Source organism: Ambystoma mexicanum, chromosome 10, assembly GCF_040938575.1.
Source record: "Ambystoma mexicanum isolate Mex_15411 chromosome 10, UKY_AmexF1_1, whole genome shotgun sequence".
NCBI classification, from domain to species: domain Eukaryota; kingdom Metazoa; phylum Chordata; class Amphibia; order Caudata; family Ambystomatidae; genus Ambystoma; species Ambystoma mexicanum.
In genome coordinates, this window is record NC_090932.1 from 682,528,568 (window position 1) to 682,551,810 (window position 23,243).

General features: G+C 45.4%; 1 protein-coding gene across 2 annotated transcripts in view; it reads left to right on the forward strand.

Annotated features, from left to right (window-relative positions):
• XRN1 (5'-3' exoribonuclease 1) overlaps positions 1 to 23,243 on the forward strand; it is a 2,611,979-nt gene that overhangs the window by 1,799,774 nt on the left and 788,962 nt on the right. For both annotated transcript variants that reach the window (XM_069618274.1, XM_069618273.1), the window contains exon 29: positions 1,692 to 1,824. In XM_069618274.1, coding sequence (XP_069474375.1) covers positions 1,692 to 1,824 — 133 coding nt within the window. The remainder of the gene's footprint in view (positions 1 to 1,691; positions 1,825 to 23,243) is intronic.

The following is a 23,243-nucleotide window of genomic DNA, read 5'->3' on the forward strand; positions in this document are numbered from 1 at the left end:
TTCGGTTTCGCAGAGATCTAAAAACTCATTTGTTCTAAATGTCTATTTTCTGGTTACTTGCTGGCTACTCTGTTTTCAGCGCCTTGATGCCCTTGGGCCTTTGTTCGCACTTTATAAAATACATACACACATAAATACAAGGCTCATATTCCATGATCCACACAGTTGTGCAACTTTTGTGGGGTTTGTGCAACCAGTTTCCGCCATGCCAGTTTGTTGTCCCTTTGTGGGACTTGAAATTAATTTGCCTTTCTTAAAGGGAGCTCCTTTTGATACCAATCCTTCTTGTTCTTCAAGGTTGCTCATCCTTAAGTTGATTTTCCAGGTAGCCATCACTTAAGCGAGACAGGTGAATGAGCTCCATATGTTGTCTTGTAAATCTTCCTGCTTGGTGTTCTCCAAGGGGAAAGGATGGGACTTGGAGAGAGAGAGAGAGGCCGTCTTTCCTGCCCAAGGTTATGTTATATTTTCATCTCGCTCAGAAGATCCATATTCCTGTGTTTTTTTCTCTGCCTCACACTTCTAAGATGGACGAGCGGTTCCATCTGTAGGACCCAGTGCAGGCCTTCGGCTACTTCCTCTCGTGGACGAGGGATATCGGTAAAGATGACCATCTCCTTGTTGGTTGTTCTGGTACCATTGCTGCAAGAGCTGTAACTAAACCGACCCTGTCAAAGTGGATACTCTTGTCTGTATCTTAGAATGCCTTGATCCAGCTGGGAAGGGGATGCCTGGCAGCCTCAGAACAAATTCTATGAGAGGACTGGCTGCCAGTCCTGCAGAGGATGAATATCAAGCTGCTTCATGGGCTTCACTATGCATGTTTGCCAAACATTACTATGTGGACTCCCTGTCGGGGCAAGACACTCAATGTGGCTGAGGAGTCCTGCAGAGTTCTCTGGTGTAGGCGATGTTCTGTTGCTCTGTTCCCTCCTGCAGATTTACATACTATTATGGGCGTCTATCGTAGTTGAGGAATATGTGGGAGGAAGGAGTCAATTACAGAAAAAAAATCACTGACCTCTCTGTAATATTATTTCTGATGGATGTTCTTCCCACAGATTGCTTCATTGACCTTAAATTGTGCACCTCTTGGCATATATCTTGTATACCTCACCCGCTCTCTGATCCTTCATCTGCTGACTTATAGTAAATAAAAAGATGCAAGCAAGGTCACTGGGTGCAGCAGTGTCATGTGTACTGGCTCCAACGTTTTGTCTGGCCTGGGACATGTTTCAGGTCTGAGCAGAGCCAACATACATGCGCCGAGTCACCCAGTGGAAAGAAATTCCCATAGACAGGATAGAGTATCATAGATGAGGAATCGGTGGGTGGATCAGCCATCAGAAAGAACATTGTTGAAAGGTAAGCAACTCGTTCTTTATTCCAATCGTGCATATTTTTTGAAACTTAGATGTGTGACTAAAAGCATAACGTGAACCGCTTTAAAACTTCATAAACGCCCTATGTTCTTGAAATGTTTTCCTATCCTTTCTCTAAATTCCCACCGTTTTTAGCCATCAGTTTCGGTTTTTCCAAGTAGATTTTGAACATGTGGATTCTTAAATTGTACATTGAATTTGTATTTGCAGTTTCTAATTCATGAGCATATTGTGACAGCATTAAGTATAAGCTTTCTCCCTCTCAAAGGACACACTTTTCTTTATTTTCACTGTTCTTTCCTTTTAAAGCCGATAGAGCAACATCATGGGGTTGTTCCAGATAGAGATGCAGAGTACCGTCTGTTTGACCGTGTGGTCAATGTGAGAGATGGATTTTCTGTTCCTGTTGGACTTCGAGGCACCATTATTGGGATTAAGGGAGGTGAGTTAAAGTAAATGAGTGAAAAAGTATATTTTATGCTATATAGCCTTTCGCTGGCTGATCAGACTCCAGTCTATGTAGATTTTAGAACATTTTCCTGCAGAAAAATAAACTGATTTTTTGACTATTTTCTGGATTTTTTGTGGTATTGTTTGGCATTTTTTGTAGAAAGCAAACTCCCTGAAGTCCAGCTGAAACGTCACAAATTTATTTCCAAAGTATGTATGTAACATGTGTTTGCTTTTTTGATTAGTTAACCGATTTCAAACGATTATTTTGGATCTTTGTCTTTATTTCTAGTATTTCTTGGGTGGGAGTCTGAGGGGGGGTGGATAACAATCTGCTGGGCCTCCTCCCTTACCTTGGGTAATTTGTGTCCTCTTTTTTTTTTACTGACTACCAGTTTTTGGTAACATATTGTATAATACAGTGAGCCCAAGCACTCCTCTGCAGTAGACATTTTGAGGGACAATAGGGGTTCCTTTGGTTTGAGCTCCCTCAGAATCTCCTGTATTAATCCCTTCAAGTTCATCTGGACACATTTAGGGGAACCTTAATTGTGTGCAGAATGCCACCAGGAAGGTAGAAATCTTCAATGGCATTTCAAAGTTGTTTTGATTGGTCCTGACCCAGATACCGGTGCAGGTATGATAAACCACAATAATGTAAGTAACTCATGGTGGCAACAGTAAAGACAGACACACGTGTTCACAGTTCAAGGGTGTTTATTAAATTGTATGCAGGTTGGAAAAACGCCTAATCTAAATCTAAGATGGGAGCAAGTGTCGACCATCAAATAAAAATAAAGCAGTCCTTGTGGCGTCTTGTCAAAATAAATGGCCTATAATTTAAAAAAAAAAACTATTGCCAAATCCTTATAGAAAGAGTGTGGGATAGGGTTTTCAAAGAAAAGAAGTGTTCACAAATAATGCGTCAGGATGTGTTTGCCAGGGGTCTGCCTTCCCCGCGTTTTGAGCACAGGATAAAGGTGGGTCTCCTGTGCATAGCGCACACGCGAGCCACCCCAGCACGAGTCAACAGTTCCATTTCAGCTATCAGGTTCTCATGGGCCAAATCTCTTTACTCGCAAAAGTCTCTTGCCTTCAAGGGCGTGATGTCTCCGTAAAAAAAGTAAGTTTGTTCCAAATGTACGTTGGGTGATGGCTTCACCCCTGGGTCCCCCTCTTCCGGGCTCAGACCCCTCTCGAAACCTCAGCATCCCTCCAGTGGGTTCACTATGGCTTTCTTCTCCGTTGCAAATCTTAACGTCTTTTTAAACAGTTCCCGTGGACATCCCTCTGCCGGGTTCACCTTTGTCAACACACTGTTTCTCTGGGACTTTAAATTTTGCCCCTCTTGATCAGCATCCCTTGTTCAGGTTCACTCTTGCCACTTCACATTTAATTTTAGCGGGATTCGCTGCCCTTTACTTTTCAAAGGGTTTCTCTTCTTGATGCAGGATTCACTTCCCTTGCCTTCTTTAACAGTTTGTCGGTCAAAGACTTTCTACTGTGCAGGAATTTTGCTAGACCTCCTGTATGACCACTTTGACCTGTTTTGGCAGCTCTCCTATGGCCTTCTGGTATCTGTTGTTTCAATCAACATGGGATCAACCATAGTTTTTCGAGTTAACACCCACTTGATGCCGGTGCCCTCTGCAGCTGGTTTTCCCTTAACACTTTTACAGTTCTTTGAACTTTCTTCAAAGTGCCACTTCGCGACTTTCATTCAACACAGTTTGGTTTCTTATCCGCTCTCCCCCTCGACTCACTGGCTGTGAGGAACCGCTTGGCTTTCCTTGTATTTGGAGTCAAGGCCGGTACCATGGTAGCAGGAGTTGCCCTCGCTCTGGCTTATTAGCAGAGGCACACTCTGTGTACCGTTGACATCTGCTGCAACACACTTGGGCGATTGTTGGCAGTCTTACATTTCCTCCTACGAAGGTTTTGCAGGTCTGGAACGGAAAGGGCAATTGTCGCTTCACTCCTTGCCACCCTCTTGGTTAGCCACCGCCTTTCTCCTTCTCTTGAACTGGCGGGTCTGGATAGCTGTCCCGTTGTGCAGTCTGCCAGTCTGCCTTGCTCGCCGTGTGCTCCACCTTTTATACCTGTGGAGATGAGAAAGGGCCATCAGAGAGAGAGAGGTGTGTGTGTGTGTGTGTGTGTGTGTGTGTGTGTGTGTGTGTGTGTGTGTGTGTGTGTGTGTGTGTGTGTGTGTGTGTGTGTGTGTGTGTGTGTGTGTGTGTGTGTGTGTGTGTGTGACATGTCAAGTAAACGGCTGTGGTGTTAGTTCGTTGTCTTTCGTGCGAAAGTGTTTGTGTCGGAAGGGGGGGCAGTGTTTTCGGAATACCTATGTGGTAGGATGGGGAACAGGTATTGGAAGAAGGGGGATACCGCGCCTCACCCGTCGGTGTCCCGCCCTCCAAGGACCCCCGCCCCCAAATCCAGTTGATCCTTCCTCACTGGTCCACCCCCAGGAACGGCATCCAATAGCGATGGCCGTGTCCTGGCCACCTGGATGACAGATCCCCAGGGATTAGCTAGGGAGAAACCTTCAGGTTTCTCACTTTAAGAAGGTGCTACCCATGGTCATGGAGAACAATATGTATGAAGCCAATATGTGAAAGGACTATATACTCTGATCCAAATCCTCATACCATTATATTGGGTTAGTTTTCATATTGAGCAAGCCACCCAATAAAAATGAACTACAGTTAAGAGGTATATACAAGAACTGTTGGCAAAGGTTTTATTACTGAAGCAAGAACACAAGCACAGCACAGCACAGCATAGCATGGTACAATGTATAACAAAGAGTTTCCTACTATATAGTGCATCTGAAGGAGAGGAAGGTGGAGAGAACCATCAGAGTCACAGAGGGTAAGGGGGCAGTTGACTACAGCCAGTTGACCAGCCACTGGCGTCACGGAATGTTCAGACAGAATACTATTTTTTGAGATTCTAGGGCCAATTTTCACAGCCCTTCCGCATTTTGCTTTTTTTCCCCCTTTATTTTCCTGAATCACTTATTTCTTTTTGGTGGCCAGAGGGATTTCTCCTGAAGTGCCCCGGCATGGCCACATGTTTTACCTTACTTAAGGTATATGGTATAATCGCAAAGTGTTTGGTATACGGGAGGGCTGTGACATATTGTATCCTGACTATGTGGAACTGCAGAGATACTAGATCTGGTTTATACTCTTGGAAAAGATATTTGCTGCTACCCGTTGACTGTGCATGAACATTACCAGCTCTGCTGTCAGCGAGGAGGAAAGCGGCCATGGCCTGAACCCACTGCTGAAAGCACGCCTGCACCTTTAACATCATTGGGAAGCGGTAATTTATTAACCCAACACCTACGCGAAGTGCATTTGCAAAGTGTTTGTTTGGTGTTCGGTGGCCGGTGAACTGCAGCTGGGTATGTGGATTTACGACCTACTCAACTACTGACACTGAAATAAAGGTGAGCCTGATGCTTTTGCCTTTCTTGCTACTATCAAGAGGTACTTTATATGAAAATTGTCCAGAGCTAATGAACTAATCGCCTGGGTAACCGATGGGTTATTTAGTGCGTATATAGAAGTTAGAAGAAGAGGAGTGAAATATAGCAAGGCTTTAGAGCGAAGTGTTAAGAAACTTTCTGGAGCTCAAGCTCAGTGAGGCACCGGATTGAAAGTCGACGTTCCACTCGATGCTCTGGGAGTTTCTGGAGTTCAATCAGTCTCCAGGCTCGGGATTAAGGTGGTTTCGACAGAAGGCCAATAAAGATTTTAAAAATCAGTGAACACCACCCTGCAGCGCCGTGTTGTATAGAACTGTGGAAAGGAGTTGGTCATTGATACATAGATGCCAGCTATTAAGAGCGTAGCATCCAGTAGTCATCAAAGAAATAACCAAACAAGAATTCATTCGAACAAGATTGCAGTTCAAGCAATCAGCGGATAAGGACTAACTGTCATTGTCCATTAGTGAAAAACTCAGCACTACGGCTATGGAGCAACCCAATTAATGCATAAGCAGGGGGAGTGGTCAGCTGCTCATAGAGAAAGTGAATAGGCTGGGTGGAAACCAGCCAATACCGAACCCTCAAGAGTATGGCTCACACCTGAAGATCGTGTCAGAGATGAGGGAAGGAATGCCAGGGGTAGGTTCCCCTGCAATGAGAAATCAGTGAAGTGTTAATGGATGCCCTGAGGAATGCATGCCTTACGTCTCCTCAGACTATGGCCTGTTCTGCGCCATTTGAACAAGATGAGGTCATAGACCTTGATATGGAGAGATCATGGTTTACAAACAAGGACAGGGATAGGGTAATGGAGATGGCAAATTTACAAGTGATGGACTCGAGCACGCCACAGAGCAAACTGTTGAAAAACTCTGACTTGGCGGCTCAGTTAACTCGAGATCTCACGGAGTTGACTGCCAAAATCTCTATCCAAAAAAGGAAAAGCTTGGCATCCATACGGAATAGGCTCACGGCAGTGGAATTGGAATTATCACCTAAAGGAAAAGTGGATCAAGTAAATATACCTGAGGTAGGGATTATTGGGGAACATAATCCTCAAACAAATGGTAACTCCTGTTTGACTCCCAATTCGGTGTTTGAGGAGGATCTGCCAGTATACGGGCCCAAAGCATTGAATGATTCCTCAACGTCAAGCAGTGTGAATACAAGCTGGAACTATCAGAATGACCGTAGTGGAAGACATGGGATAGACCCAGGAGAACTGCAACAAGTTATTCTATCTGCAGTAGCAATGTCCTTAATCCCATTTACTAAACTCTATGAATCAATCAATGGAGCATTACAAGATCAAGCAACCATGATAGCGATGATCCAAACCAAAATGTGTGTTTTGGAAGGACTGGCCCATAAGGTTGAAGAAAGACTGGCCCATAGAGAGTTCACTGACAAATCGCTCCTAATGGATTCGTTAATGGAAGACTGTACATGGATGCAATAAAAATGGAAGGATATTGAGATGGTCTACACCAAACAAGTAAACCTAGAGTGAGATAAAGATCAGATCATGGAGCAGCTGATAATGTGAACCTGACCATCCCTGTGGATTTTGATCAGGCTGGTTGCAGAGTCACCAGGAAAACGCTGAATGTTATTTCTATATTTAAAGAGAGGACCGCAACTGAAGCAAGAGCAATAGTCCCAAAAGAAACCTCTGCTCTAACGGATACGATACCCGGGGATGGCGAAAGAAGTGGTCAACCTGGAGCAGTAATGAATGGCCCGAAATCAGCCCGAGCCAGATGAACAAGAAAACTAACAATCAAGCAGTCAAGAAGAGGGGGAGATCAAATGGCTGAAGGGCCTTTTTACCGAACCTCATGAGTCCACCGCCCTTAACTTCTGACCAGCCTGTGAAAAAACCCAGGAAAGAACTGTTGCTACAAGTGGAATGCCGCCTAAAAGCATCTGAAGGGGAGCATATCGTGCCTCTAGAGGAAACCTGCTTAAGCAATCTATTGGAAGCCATACATCTCGAGCAAGAGGAAAACTAATGGAACAATTTGAGCTCATCTGAAATGGGCAGAAATAGAAAGGCAGGCAAATTTATTAATTCACCTGGTCTATAGTTCACATCCTCGTGAGGGAAGCATTGCAATGAATAAATACAAATCGACCTCTCCTCAGCCCCCTACGAAGCGAGACCAAACAATGGAAGAGAAAAAGCATAGACTAATGGCTACCTGCTTGCAGAAAGACGAACAGACAGTCTTAAAAGGGGAAAAAAAGAGATTTCTGCTGCGAGAAGGCAAACAAAATGATCATAATCTTCGGGGTGCCAAGAAAGTTAACTGGGCAGACTGTCTAGAGTATCGAAGACTGAGAGGTCTCCCGTGTTGAAAAACTGTAAAGTCCAACTAGAAAGAATCATAAAAGGCTCAAACTCGATGATCCTAAACAGCTATCGTGTAATGAAGTTATTCAAATGTATCTTTTCCCTCCACCATATTACCACTGAGGACATAAAAGTGGTGGCGTTCATAACAGAAAAGATAATGAACCGGGTGATCATTCACTTAACCTCTCCAGGACAGGACGTAAAAATGTAATTAATGTTGGCCAGTGAAAAGCTTTGACCATTAGGTTACGACTTGAGAGAGGTTGGGGAAGGGGGGGAAGTAAAGGAGGCCTTATATAATCGACATCTAAAAAAACAACTTGTGGAAAATATGAAACAAGCTAAACCTCGCTGAATTGCCAACACAATGAAAAATGGGTCTGGAAGTTCGAACGGGAGTCAGGGTGGCTCTCTGGTAAAAGAGATTCTTGGAAAGGAGGATCTATTCTCGTTAAAATGTACAGAGGACAATCTGGAAAGCTGTAGGAATTCAGACCCTAAGTCCAAAGTTGACAACATGAAGGGCCAAAGGGAATCAAATTTGGAGTGGTTGACTGGAGCCTTGGCTACTAAGAATCCAAAATAGATTGATCTAAGTGATGAGAAACCGGATCTATACACTGGCTTGTGGAACACACAGGGCTTTAAACCACTGTTTAATAAAAAGCTTAAGGAATTGAGCCAATATGATATCCTTCGCCTGCAGGAAACTTGGCTTAGAGTGACACCGGCCTGTAATGGCTATGAACCTTTCTTAAATCCTGCTGACAAGGGAATCTTGGGTAGACCCTACTTGGGTCTTTTAACTCTTATCAAAGTGGATGCGAACTTTAAGGTGTTGAGTACAGAAAAAGTTAGCCCATACATTCAGATTATAAAACTCCAGCGGTAAACAGATGTAAGAAATTTGTTTTTTTCATTGCTGAATGTATATTGGAGGATCAACAGGGGCAAAAAAACTAAGTTCTGTAAAAATGGTGATGAAAGCGATTGACTGGATACTATGTGCGGATGAGAAAATAAATATCATTATTTCTGATGTTAATCTGCTTAGAATCACATGCTGTGCATAGTCCGACATCCAGTAGTCACTGCAGAGTATTGCATTTTGTTTTTCGTAGTCGAAAAGGGGACGTCGACAATGCGTGTCTGTAACACTATCCCTATCGTGACCTGCAATGTACCCACAATCCCTCACGCGTCGAGGTCCCTCAGATTGTTTTTTTCCGCCCAGACATTGGTCGCCTTTACGCGGAGCTCCTCGAGAGACATTGCAATAACTTTATTCGACCTTTGGTCGTTCTTAACTTATATTATTACTTGCATCCCTCCTTCGGCGTCGTAGCTGCGAAGCTGTTCACCGCCGATCAAGATCTCCGACGGCGGTGCCTTTGACGGAAGAGTTAGTTCGGTGTTCGCCGAACACGTGGCCTGGCCTCGACGGCCAAATACAGTAGGCAGAGTGGGGTCGTGGGACATTTATTGTTTCTCTTTGAGAATGCCTTTCCCTTTCCCCTCCCATTTCCTTCGGGGTTGTTGTCACATGCAATCGGTTCCTCAGCTATGGAGAGGACACCCTTTAGGTTTTGCCCGCGTTGCAAAGACAAGTTTACTTGGAAAGACGAGCATAAACGGTGTAACCGTTGCTTGCCCCTCGACCACAAAGAAGACGTCTGTGCGGTATGTCAGCTCCTTAAGCAGAAGACTTTAAAAGACCGCAGGGTCAAAAGGTGGGCAGCCTTCGCCATGTCTAGGTCTGATTCATCACCCGCCGCCGAAAGTGATGAGGAATGTGACAACCCGACGTCCGTTTCGGAAGTTGTAGACCTCTCTAAGGAGCGTTCACGCTCCTCGTCGTCTGTCCCCGGCCCCGACAAGCTCGGCTCACGCCCTGCTAATGGGGATGAACACCCCTGCGATAAGGACGCACACAGAAAACACTCCCATAAACACACGACCCACGGCTCTTCCTCGTCAAAGACGAAGAGAGCATTAGTGCCAACAGAGACGCAGGTCCTACCGGCGGCCTCCTCAGACCGTAAGAGTCGTAAGCCCCCCCCCTTGCAATCGCAAACGCAACTAGCGACTGGGCTACTCCCAGATAAGGGCGCTATCACTAAACCGCCAGACGACGTGCACCGTCAGAGAGCGCCCGTCGGTGTACAGCAAGCGACGCCTGTAACGTCGACGCCGGAGGTACCCTCGACAGACAGTTTAGTTGTCGAGAGCCTGGCGTGGATTATTTCCACTGATAGCCAGAGACGGACGAGAAAGAAACGTCGATCACCGCTCATAAGGCCCGGGAGATGCCGAAAAGGTCAGAAGGAAGGCAGGAACCGCCCCCTCCGTCGAGAGGGACTCCTAGCCTACCAGAAGGCTTTTCAGAAGGTGAGGGGAACCTTTCTTAGACATTATGAGATAGGTCGAAGAGTTTTCTAACGGAAGGCCCTCCCTCCCCCCACCCCCCTGAACGCTCTGGGGTACCTCACGAAACCCTAGAGAGATTCCAGTTCTGTATGGACAAAATGGAGAGGTTTATGGAGACTCGGAACCTTCCAACACCCAAGAGATCAAGAGAGGGACCTCAGGAGGATCCCAGGGCCAAGTACCCTAGGTTGTTTGATCCCCCCCAAGAGGATGTAGATTTATATGACCTCACTGGTGAGGACCCCCACTTTCAGGAGGATGATGAATTCCTAGGCAATGAAGGGGAACAAAACCTAGAGGAGGAAGGTTTTGAAGACAACCCGAATATGGGTGATGGGGGCTTCGAGAAGACCCAGAAGAAGGCGCTTCACAGCCCTGGCAGTCCCCATCAGCGTGTTCAGTCCCTGATTCCATAAACCTGTCCCCACCCAAGGACTCACCTATCAGGAATACGTCACCTATAGACGATCAACCTACCTTTAATGCACTACTACGCAAGGCAGCAGCGGATTTCGAGATCGAGACCGGGGAAACTTCGACTGACATCGACTTTGTAGAAAAGATCATTAAGGAGAAACCCCCTGTCAGCCAAACCATTCCCCTTCTCGCCTCAGTAAAGATACGAATTATTCCTTCACTATCCACTCCCGCGTTGATCAGAGGGGTCAACCCGAGGATAGAAAAATGTAGTCCTCCATCGAACCCGTTATGCATCAGGGGCCACTCGGTACCAGACTCCTTAGTGGTGACAAATACTAGGAAGAGAACAGGGGTCCCGCTGTCAACTAGCGAGGCACCACCAGATAAAGAGGGTAAAAAATGGTATGCCGTAGGAAAGAGGATTACAGCCTCAGCTGCCTTTTCCGCAAGCATTGCCAACAACAACTCTCTGCTGGCAAGTTACGCAGATGCACAATGGAGCAAACTACGTAAGGACATCGAGGAGGTACCGGAACCCCGACGTACTTGGTTTCTTGCCACAGTGACTGAAGGGACCTTAGTCAACAAAAGCATCATTAAAAATACTCTGGATGCTGCAGAAACGGCTGGCCATTCCCTAGTCCAAGGAATCCTCCTCAAACGCCATGTATGGCTACGTAATTCAGGCTTTAAACCTCAAACACAAGCATCTCTAATTAACAAAGCTATAGAAAATGCAAACCTCTTTGGTAAGGCGGTGGATGAGGCACTAGAGACCGCAAAGAAGGAATTTGATACCATCAAAACCCTAGACCAAATTTCAAGGCCTCCCAACAAACGTGGTTATGGCAACAAATGCTTTTTTTGAGGCCAACGCCAGCAGCAACAACAGCAGCAGCAATACTCTGCAGGTAACTGGTCGTCTAACCAAGGCACCAGTGGACAAAACAACCAAAGAGGACAACGTCGTGGAAAGGGAAGATGTCGGGGTCCCACCCCTAGAGGTTCCCAAGCCACCAACACCAAATGACTCAAAGATTCGGGTCCCCTCCCATTCTTCGCCGGTCGGGGGCCGGTTAACATCCTTTCTTCCAGCATGGGAGGGTATAACATCAGACCGCTGGGTACTATCAACCATAGCCCGTGGTTACTGTATAGAATTCAACAGTTCCCCTACGTACAGACCCCCAAGGGGACGACGCATGTCGCCAGAACACTTCGCCATCCTTCTTCAAATAGTGGACCAACTACTAGAAAAAGGAGCTATAGAGGTCGTGCCTCTATCCCAGGGAACGGAAGGTATTTATTCAGTGTACTTCCTTGTACCCAAAAAGGGCTTAACCATGCGCCCTGTACTAGATCTGCGCCCAGCGAACAATTTTGTCAAACCTCAAAAGTTTCGTATGGTGACTCTACAGGAGGTAATCCCCCTGCTTTTACAGGGAGATTACATGACAACACTGGACATGAAAGATGCATACCTTCATATTTTAATGTTGCCAGCGCACAGGAAATACCTCAGGTTCATGATAGAGGGTCAACACTACCAGTTCAGAGTGCTACCCTTCGGCATAGCATCAGCGCCGAGAGTATTCACGAAGGTACTGGCAGTGGCAGCGGCCCACCTGCGCAGGTTGTCCATCCCAGTATACCCTTACCTCGACGATTGGCTCATAACGGGATTCTTACGAAACATGCTTCTCAAATACCCAAAAGACTGTAGACCTTTTGTTTCAACTGGGCTTCTCCATCAACGAGAAGAAGTCCAGTTTAGACCCCAGCCAGATCAAACAATTCCTAAGGGCTCTAATTCAAACAAAGGACGGCCTCGTCTTCCCCTCCAACGAGAGGGTCCAAAACATGCTGTTTCAAATCCCTCAATACGTGGCCGGTCGAGAGGTGATGGTACGCAAAGCAATGTGCTTACTAGGAATAATGGCGTCATGTATTTATTTGGTACCTCACGCGCGCCTGCGCATGCGCCGAATGCAAGAGTGGCTCAACAGCCAGTGGTGTCAGGCCAGCAGACAATGGGACGATCTAGTGGTGGTCTTGCAGGCCTTGGTTCTCTCGCTACACTGGTGGTCGAAGGAAAACCTGGTAATAGGGAAACCATTTGCCACCCCCGCAGTGGAAGCCACTCTAACCACAGACGCATCCCTCACAGGATGGGGGGGCTCACCTATCCCATCAGACTGCTCACGGAGTTTGGACTCCGAGCTTAGCATCCAAGCACATAAACTTGAGCTACTAGCTGTGTTCAAGGTACTGAAAGCCTTCCAGGCACACCTGCAAGGGAAGACAGTGATGGTCCTCACGGACAGCACCACAGCCATGTACTACCTCAACAAGCAAGGGGGCACTCACTCTCCAGGACTGTCCAAGCTGTCCCAGAACATCTGGAAGTGGGCTCTCAAACACAACATGTTCCTACTGTCACATGTACCAGGGGAACTCAATCTGCTAGCAGACAAACTCAGCAGAGACTTCCCTCTGCCCTCAGAGTACGAATGGCGGTTACACGAAGACATAGTCTTCGACGTCTTCACACAATGGGGATTCCCAGAAATAGATCTGTTCGCAACTCTGGAGAACTCCCAATGCCAAGATTACGCCTCCAGGTACCCCCGGAACCAATCCAAAGGGAACGGTCTATCGATACCGTGGTCAGGGAAATTTGTTTATGCTTTTCCCCCCGACTCCCCTTCTCAACAAGATAGTGCACAAGATGCACCAGGAACAAGTTACCATGATACTGGTGGCCCCTATGTGGGCCAGACAGCCTTGGTTCGCTCACTTGATGGGGATGTCCCTATCTCCTCCAGTGAAACTTCCCTGCCCGTACAACATGCTGTCACAGGACAAGGGCAGGACACTCATCCATGCCCCTAGACCATGAACTTAGCAGCCTGGCTCCTGAGATCATAGAATTTGGACATTTACAACTCCTGCAGAGATGCATGGACATTCTCAGGGAGACTAGAAAGCCTAACACTCGTCACTGTTGTTCTAGCAAATGGAAAAGATTTGTCATCTGGTGTAGGGGGAAGGAGCATCAACCCGGTTGACTGCTCTCACACACAAATTGTTCTGTACCTGACTCGCCTACTAGACTCAGGCTTGGTGTTTAACTCTATTAAAGTCCATTTAGCTGCACTTTCCGCATACACCACTTCCCAACTTAGTGTCATGGTGCAAAGTCCCAGTTATTAAAGCCTTCATGGAAGGAGTGAAGAGGATCCACCCTCCCATAGCTAATCCCGCTCCCGGATGGGACCTAAATGTGGTACGAACCAGGCTCATGGGGTCTCCCTTTGAACCCATGCACAAAGCTACACTTAAAGACCTCACTCTTAAGACTGCTTTTCTAATAGCTATCACCTCCATTAGGAGAGTAAGTGAACTACACGCACTCTCTGTACTAGACCCCTTTGTAACAGTTCACAAGGATAAGGTGGTTCTACGCACACCTCCTAGGTTTGCACCAAAATGTATCTCTAAATTCCATGTCAACCATTCAATAGAACTAACAACGTTCTTTCAAAATCCTTCAAACTTAGGTGAGAAGAGCCTGCATACACTGGATGTTCGCAGAACTGTGATGTTTTATATGGAAAGAACTAGACCATTGAGAAAGACTAATCAGTTCTTTGTCTCGTGGCAGCAGGAAGAGAAGGAGATGCAGTTTCAAAATCCACTATTTCTAGATGGATTGTACAATGCATCACTCTCTGTTACACTCTTGCTAAGAGAGAACTACCCTTCAAGCCAAGAGCACACTCCACTCGAGGCACCGGGGCTTTCATAGCTTTCATTGCAAATGTCCCTCTTGAGTCCATTTGCAAAGCGGCAACCTGGAGTTTTGTTCACACCTTTTCAAAACACTACTGTCTAGATGCCCACTCTAGATCTGATTCCCAGGTGGGACAAGCAGTATTAAGACATCTTTTTTCTACTGTTCCTTCTCACAACCCACCTCCAACTCTGGGTACTGCTCGCTAGTCTATGCACAGCATGTGATTCTAAGCAGATTAACAAACATCAGAAGACAATGCATTACTTACCGTAAAAGCTTTTCTGATGATTGTATCTGCTTAGATTCACATGCACCCACCCTTCCCCCCCCCGCTCGGATGGAAGGAACATAGACTTTTTTATATATCTCTGTTTTCTGTACTCACTCACATCTAATAGGCTCCCTCAGGGCAGAAAAAATACAAACAGAGGGACCTCGACGCGTGAGGGATTGTGGGTAGACTGCACGTCACTATAGGGATAGTGTTAGACACGCCTTGTCGACGTCCCCTTTTCGACTACGAAAGACAAAATGCAATACTCCGCAGTTACCACTGGATGTCAGACTATGCACAGCATGTGAATCTAAGCAGATACAACCATCAGAAATGCTTTTATGGTAAGTAATGCATTGTCACGTGGAGAACTTAATGTTTCCTTGTTGGATGGGAGTAGTCTGCCTAAGGAAGAATGTAGTCTAGTGGGACGAGCACAGGATTGGGTTCAGCAAATTATGGCTTGGGGACTACAAATGCTAAATGGCCAGACACCAGGCGATAGCCCTGGAGCCTGCACATGGGGCCGAGGTGATCATAGATCCTGCTAGGATTATTGTTTTGTGTCGATGGATGTATTGACTAGAGTCACCGGTTTTGAGATTATAAAGCAAACCCTAAGTGACCATGACCTGGTGTCTATCTCTCTAATGGGCTGTGGAGATCACAGCCCCCTTGAAAGTATGGCACAGGTTGAGGTTAATATGGCTAAAAACCGAATAAAAGTAGGTAGGCGAGAAATTTACCCCATGACTGATCTCTATGTGGAAGCAACTAAAGGGGACTTAGTCGGTCCAGATTATGGGTGGATGCTGAAAGAATATGTAATCACCTCCAAATTAAAAAAAACTAGTGGAATTAATGCTGAACATGTATATGACCCCATAGTGGCTGACAAAAGGAAAGAGCTTAGAGTAGATGTAAGAAAGCTTAAAGCCTCATAAAAGCCCAATAGATTTAAACTGATAAAACAACGGAAACAAATTCAGAAAATGGCTCATAGCCACTAGAGCATTAAGAGCTCAGACGGATGTGGAGGTGATGTTAGAATCATTTTGTCAAAACAACACTCGCAACCTCTGGGAAATTCTGAATAATTAGGTTGTGTCATCTGCTTGGACAAGTGAATGAGGCAACATGGATAACACACTACTGTTCACTGTTCGCCATCACAGAAACTCTGAGGGAGTACCTCTATGGCAGCAGGCCCTGATGGTATCTCCAACAAGATGCTTAAGGAAAACCTGGTGGCATGGGGGAATTTAGCAAAGCTAATCTGCGATCAGATGCTACAGACACAGTGCCTGCCCACGACGTGGCGGGAAGCAATTGTAGTCCTGGTTTACAAGAAGGGCGAACTATCGCCCAATCGCCCTCCTCGATTCACTGGGGAAACTTTTTGCCATGATTTTGCTAAGGGACTTCGAAATATGGGCACGTAAAATAGGAAGATTAGACCCCAGACAAATCGGGTTTATTAAAGGGGTGGGGACATCACTAAAGGTATATATTTTGGGTCTCTTGAAACAAAATGCACTTGAGTCGATGGCCTGCGTCTACATGGCTTTATGGACTTAGATCAGCCCTTTGACTGTGTCAACCGAGAATTGCTTTGGAGGAAATTGAAATATTTGGGCTGTCCGGATGATCTAGAAGCAATCAGGTCCCTTTATTCTGACACCTCTTTGAGGGGGCGACTAAATGAGTCTGGCATCCTGACTGGGAAAATGGCAACATTTTGCTGCTTAAAGCAGGGGTGTGCACTGTATATCTCGGACCTGGGAGCCTCACAAGTTGGAATGAGAGCTTTTCCCCCCTAAGGTCAATGTCATGGAGATCCTGTGGATTATGTATGCTGATGACTTAGTCCTTCTGGACCTTAACACAATAGGCCAGAGAAGGATTGACGGATTCAACTAATTTCTGGAGAATAATGAAATGAAAATCAGTGTTAAAAAATCATGTAGAAGACCTAAGAAGGGCTATGTAAAGAAGCAGCAGCTAGAGGTGGTGAATACCATGCATAATTAATAAAAATAGAGAGGAGAAAGCCCATTTTGATGGCCTGAGGTTGAAGACAATGAACTTGGCTATCCAAGGTAAGGCATTGATACAGAGATATTGCAAGTACTCCTTGTCTCCAGTTATGACATTCTATCACCACAAGGTCACTCCGGTCTTGACATACGGAGCTGAGCTGAGGCGATGCTTACCTTGCAGTGGAAAGTTTGGTCAACACTGGAGTGACTGTTTTGGCAAAGGCTGTTAAGGCTCCCAAATTCTATAATGATGTCCACGCTCAGACACGAGTTACGCCTCCAGAGTCTATAGTGCTGTAGAAGTCCTGACCCTGTACCGAAAACGTTAGCTGTGAGATAAGATAGAACCATTTAACATCTTTACATTGAAGAATTTTAAAAGTGATCAGGGGCTAAAAAATTGGAGAGAGAGAAAAGAGGCAATTTTGGCAGCGAAATGAGTGGAGTTTGATGACCTTATCTATAATCCGCAGATAGTAAAAGAAAATGTCAAACAAATGGATTGGATCGATGCATGTAACAGAAGATATGAGGATAGGCTTAGACCTCCAATAGATATAGAGGAGGGTCATTAATGCCTCTTCTTTCTCTATCTCCTGAGGTTTCCATCTACTCATTACAGGGATTTTTTACTTGGGTGCCGGCTCAATTTCCTGCCGACCAAAGAGGTTCTGTTATCTCAAAAGATGATTAGTACGACTGAGACGGAATGCAGGTACTGCAGAACTCGGGAGCTGGTAGAAACCATCTCACATCTGGCCACCTCTTGCAGGGTATTGTCCGTATTACGTATGGAAATATTGAAATCCTGTACTCGAGAAATGATGATTCTTATAGCCGCTGAATGGTGGGATTGGATAATGATGTGAGAGAGGCCTCGTCTCACCATAGATGTGTTAAAACTGATAGAATCTGCGCTAACAGCCCTTGATGGACAATAAAGTACTGCTGAGTAGCTATTGAGAGTAAAATAAACATTAAAAAAATATATTTTTTTAAATGATGAAGTAAAGTATGGCTGGTGTGATTGGATGCAAAGACTGAGATGGCCAGTGGATAATAGGACCTTACGGAAGTAAACTGCCTAAATGTAAGATACAGCAATAGACTGTGTTTTTTAATATCATTTGGATTGGAATCGCTTCCTTTGTTCTGTATTCGCTTCTTATCTCCATTTTCTTTGTTGCTTTGAAGTTGAGGTTTTAATGTGATTAATACTTTTTCTTTTTCGTTTTTATGTTGGTAGTGCAAAAGGAATTGTGGTAATGTAAATGGTTATTCTTTTCTTTTACCTTTATTTACATGAGTAAGAATTAACCAATACACATTTAATTTTAAAAATATATATTGTTTCTCTCCTAAGGCGCCTGGTCCCACAGGGTTTTCTACCACCCCCCATGCTTCAATTTTTTTGCCAACTCTACATTGGCTTCAGGGAGTAGGTTAGTGGTAGCTGTACTTACTTTTTGGCTTCATCAGTGGTGCAAGCCATTTTACCATACTGGTATCGCACTGTACCTTTTTGGGAGGCATTGGGGCACAAATGTATTTATTTTTTAAATCCTGCGCTTGCTCATTTTTATTTTAGGGCCTCTTTGTGCAAGCAACCATGAGAAGGATACAGAATGGCCTTTTGGTACACATAGACTTTGTGAGCCCACATGGCACTCTCCATATTGGTTTAACCGTGTTTGGTCAAGTGGTTGGTGGTTTTGCCTTTGGGCAGTCCCTTTTTACAGTGGTACTTTAGGCTATGCCTGGTGCCTGCTTCCCTCTCTTTCCACTTGTTCTGTTAATTGGAAGAATTACAATTAACCTGATCAAGGAGTTTGTCCTGTCATTTTTAACTATTACCTGAATATACTAGCTGCGTTTATTTGTTTGGACATTTTTCTATTTGGGTTTTTCTGCCTCTAGAGGTTGAGGTCCAGTTCGGGCTTCATGAATGCTTCTGCTGCCTCCCCACATCAGCCTGGTCAAACCTTCCATTCTGGAACCATTTTCAGAGCTATTTGCCGCTGCATCCCACTGTTTATTGCTTGGATCTTTTGCTTGACTGAGGGACACTGCCATCACCTAGAAGGGTTCTGGGACACCAACACCCCACCTGATCCACTTAGTACATCCAAGGGTGTCTTCAGCCAGTATCCCTATTCTAGGATAATTTACTACTGAGGTGCTACCCATCTTTGTGCAATGTGCCACCAGAATCCAAATTCACAATTTCCCTAGTCTTCTCAGAGTTGTCCTCACTGGATCCTTCGCTCCAGGCTTGAGAGTGGTCATTGTGCGATGGTCTTTGTGTCTTTTCTTGGTCTTGTGGGCCTTTGCTGGCTCACTGTGCTAGCCCCTAATCACTGGATCCTGTTTGCTGCAACTAGAAAAGACTCCTCTGCTTACCTGGTTTGTTTGCTGTGCCAGAGGCATTTTGCCAGAACTAAAGACACAAGTACTCATCTCTGGGTCCTGGGGTGGGCAATTATTCCGATACTCTCCCTCAGGGAATCCTCTGCTCTTGAGATTCTCTGGAGGAAATTCTATGTGTCTCGACTCTCCTGCCCTGCTGTCTCTTCCTCTGTGGCTTCTGGTTCGACCTCTTCATTGGGGTCTTCTCTGGTCCTCCCTCGGGTTGTTTGCCGTGCAATACACACCTGTATATTAGAACAGACTTAGATCCATCATAGCGGATGACCCATCGATTTTATTCCATTCAATCTTATGGAACTTTCTACTTTTCCAGGAACTCTCCTTAAGTGACTCTGGGAGTACTTACATGCCCCTGGTCATTTTTCCAGCACCCATAAGGGGTTCACTTAGCGCTGGATCAGGAACTAGATTTTTAGAATGTATCTCTTATTTTTAATGTACTTTGAAAGTCATGCCTTGTGCTTCTCTCATTTTGAAAGTATTATAACACTGTAGCCCAATTTTAGTAACTGTATACATTTTTCCCTAAAGGGTTTTGCAAGGGTAGCTATTCCTAAAATGTCATTAATTCTGGAGGTCTTTGGCTATAGTTTGAAATGTTTCCTGCCATCCATAACTCTTTTTAATTATAATGTTTGCTTTTGTATTATTTGTAGAACTATGCTCTAGAGGATCAAAATTAATGTAGTGTGCCTGTGTTGGCCTGAGATATTTTTAGACTATTTTACTAGTAGGTTAAAATATACCGTTGCCTTTTTCCTCCTATCTGTGAGACAGTATTGGGATCAAGAGAGACAAACTCAAAGATATTGATTTTGAATACCTTAATTTACTAAAGTTCTTGGGTTGGTGTAATGCCTAACTGGCTCCAACACTAAAGGGATGGTTCCCTTAACTGATGTTGCTAAGGGCCGTCGAGGTCTGAGAGTCCAAAATAAAAATCTGTCAGAGTCTAAACCTATGCTTGCCCTTACTCTTTGACAAAAATGTGTTGGGGTCTTGGTTCAACAAAAATAGTAAACAAGGATTGATTTCAGGTGGTCTTCTAACCAGGTGTAGATTGGACATCTTCAGAAGAATGAATTCAATCAAGAAAAGGAACTGTTCATATGACCTTATCCATGGTTCAAACAATGTCAATGTCTTTAATGCTGTGGGGTTCCCTTCCCCAAGCTTTAGTCCTTTCAAGTTCAAAACATAACAAAACTAACAATTCTTCTTTAAGCTTCCCGGGGTTCCTTTCACCAAGTTTCAATTTCTTCAATAACACAAAATAATCAAGATTTCACTTTGATAGGCCTCACAGGGTTCCCTTCTCCAAGCTAAGGCTCCTCTTGAGTTTCAAACCACAAGTTCAGTTTGTCAGAATGTACCTTTCTTTCATATACAGTTCTTTCAAGGGTTAGGATCAGAGGCTTTCGAAAATGCCAGGTTCTTTGCTCCTCCTAAGCTTGACCACTCAGAGCGTTAACCCCTCTCTTTAATTTCCTGCTTTTCCTTCTCTTAATCTTTTGCCTTCAGGGGCTTTCGTCATCCCCTTCTTGTTCCCCTCTGTTTTCCCACTGGCATCTTCTTTAACTTTCTCTGTGCACACTTGCACCTACTTCATCCTTCTTGTGCCCCTGGTATTTTCTCTAACTTTCCTGTGCACACTTTCCACTCTGCTGGGTCCCTGGCACCCTCTTTTTTACTTTTCTTTCACTTCACGCCGCTTGCCTGCTCTGCTTTTCTTATTTCTCCATACTTTCTCTTGATCTTGTCACTCTTCTTTCCTTCTATATTGCTTTACTAGTTCCTTTCATTTCTTTTCTTTCTGCTCTGTGCCACTTTTTGTATTCCTTTCACCCGCTCTTCTTCAGTCAGCCGCATGCTCTTCAGTCTCTCGCTCTCTCTTCCTTTCATGAGACTCACCCGGGCAGCAGTTTGTTGACAAGCAGTGCCTTCTGGTTGAGCGTGCCTGAGGTTAGGGTCTCACCACCTGCCCCTGAGACACTCTTGGGGCCGGCACAGGTTCCAAGGGAATAAGCAATATTCCGACCGCCAATCACAGCCGGTGTGATGCTTCGCTCTGGCTCCCTGGAGACATGGCTTCCTAGCCATTCTGCTGGCCCTCACCAACACTGAGCCAGCGTTGCGCATGCCGTTCTCCTGTGGGCCGTAGATCCTGCTGCTCTCTGCTCCTTGGCTTCTCTGGTGCAGACAACGTCCCCAACTCGCTTTCTCACCTGTGTAGAACCATACCTTTTATAGCTGTGAAAACAGTTGAGTGGAGTCAGGTGTGAGTGTTAATTAGTAAAGGCCTTACTCTATCAATGGGACAACTTAAGTTCTTTCTGCAGTCGGTTTCCCGTACACACTCCATGTTATTCCTATGGGAAATCTTTGCTACTCCCGGTTGCCACTTCCTCGTCCCAGTATTTGTTGGAAATGGGGAAGGGGAGATGAAATTAGATTGAAAATGATCGTTATGGGTGGAATAATCATAGAATAACTGACAGAGGAAGTAGTGGAATCCCCTGGCCCTGTTTTTACACTACTGAGGTGATCCCCTCTTGTTGTTTCCTACTCCTGGTCCCTTGCCATCTTGACGGCTTCCCTTTGGGTCTGAAATGTGGGGAGAATAGGTGTTGGGTTTGAAGTCATATTGTTTGCGCTGACCCACCTCCCTGCCTGCTTTTGTTCTAATATGTATTCCTGCGTCTCTCTTTAGTCAGGGACAATGGGGCCTGCATATCCCATAAAGGCTTCAGGGACTTCTTCCTCCTCGCCTTTTAGTCTGTTGGGATACTGCGTCTCACTTGTGGTATTTCCATGGTCACAACCCCAGACTTCCCCACCCAGGTGAATCCTCCCTCGCTCGTCCATCCCCAGGGTTGGGATCTGAAAGAGATGGCCCTCCCCTGGCCACCTGAATAGAGGATTCCTGGGATCTACTTGGGAGAATACCCCTAGGTTTCTCTTATATCCCTTTCCTGTGTGTGTTCAGTCCTGGCCAGCCTGACAACTGCATTTTACTCACGGTCATATTGCCCTCATCAAATGACAGTCACTTCCCTAAGCTCCAACCCTGGTGGCCATCTTCAGATTTTTACTGCATGTTTTAGTGTTGGGCGTCCTCTCCTCTCGCTCTTCAAGACTTTTTTGATATTTCAAGTTTTTTCGATACATTTAGTGTTTTCTGACAGTTATTCATCTTCAACCGTCGCTCGACTACCAGCAGCAGGGACCCGTTGTTGGGAAAGATCAACTTCTATTGCGGATCTTCTCTTAAGTTTTCGGAAGTCCCAGGCATGGCCCTATTTCGCACCTCCAAGATGCCGGAGGAGAAGAGGAGTCTCTTCAAAATCTACACAAAGTGTGGACTGCAAAACATCTACGTCGAGGATCGGCACCGCAAGTGTCTATATTGCCTGCATCCGGACCATGATGAGGAGGGATGCAAGATTTTCTGCACTTTTCTGATGAAGACCAAGGAGGACTGCGTATGGCATGTTCCTTCTGATGCCAATAAAATAAGCCAAAAGAGACAAAAAATGAGATGCATCAGGTACAGGGACAAAAATGTATTGCAATAGACTGCCAGGCAGGGAATTATCCAACACATTCAAATTCTAATGGAGTGAGTGCATACTGTGAAAAACCGGAGGCTGTTTCACAGCCTGGTCCCCAGGAATCCCATACTCAGGTGGCCAGGGAAAGGCCATCGTTATTTGGATCCCGACCCTGGGTGAACAAACGAGGGAGGATCACCTGGGTAGGGAGTCCTTTGGGCGTGTGGGTGAAACCCCTGATGGTGAGTCATGGTATCCTCCTTTTTCCTTAACCCATCGAACCCCTATCCCTTCTTATTTTATGGTAAACTACGACTTTCATAATTCCTCCTCGCTTCACATTGACAACACTACTGAGCCGAAGAAGATGAGGATTACCTCTACTGACTTGCAATGGCACTGTCCCGCTAATGAGATCAGGCAGAGTCAGGCACGTATTATGAATTACATACACATGCCACTTGTTAACACTCCCTGTCAGGGTAAAAGGTGGCGCACACTCTGAGCGAGGCTGGGTGCAAGAAGGAACAGCGCTTTTGGGGCTGATGCGAACCAGGCTATGGAAGTTAGAAGGCCAAGGGGCTGATTGGCTACGTCTGAGAATGAGAGAGAGCCAGGCGGGAAT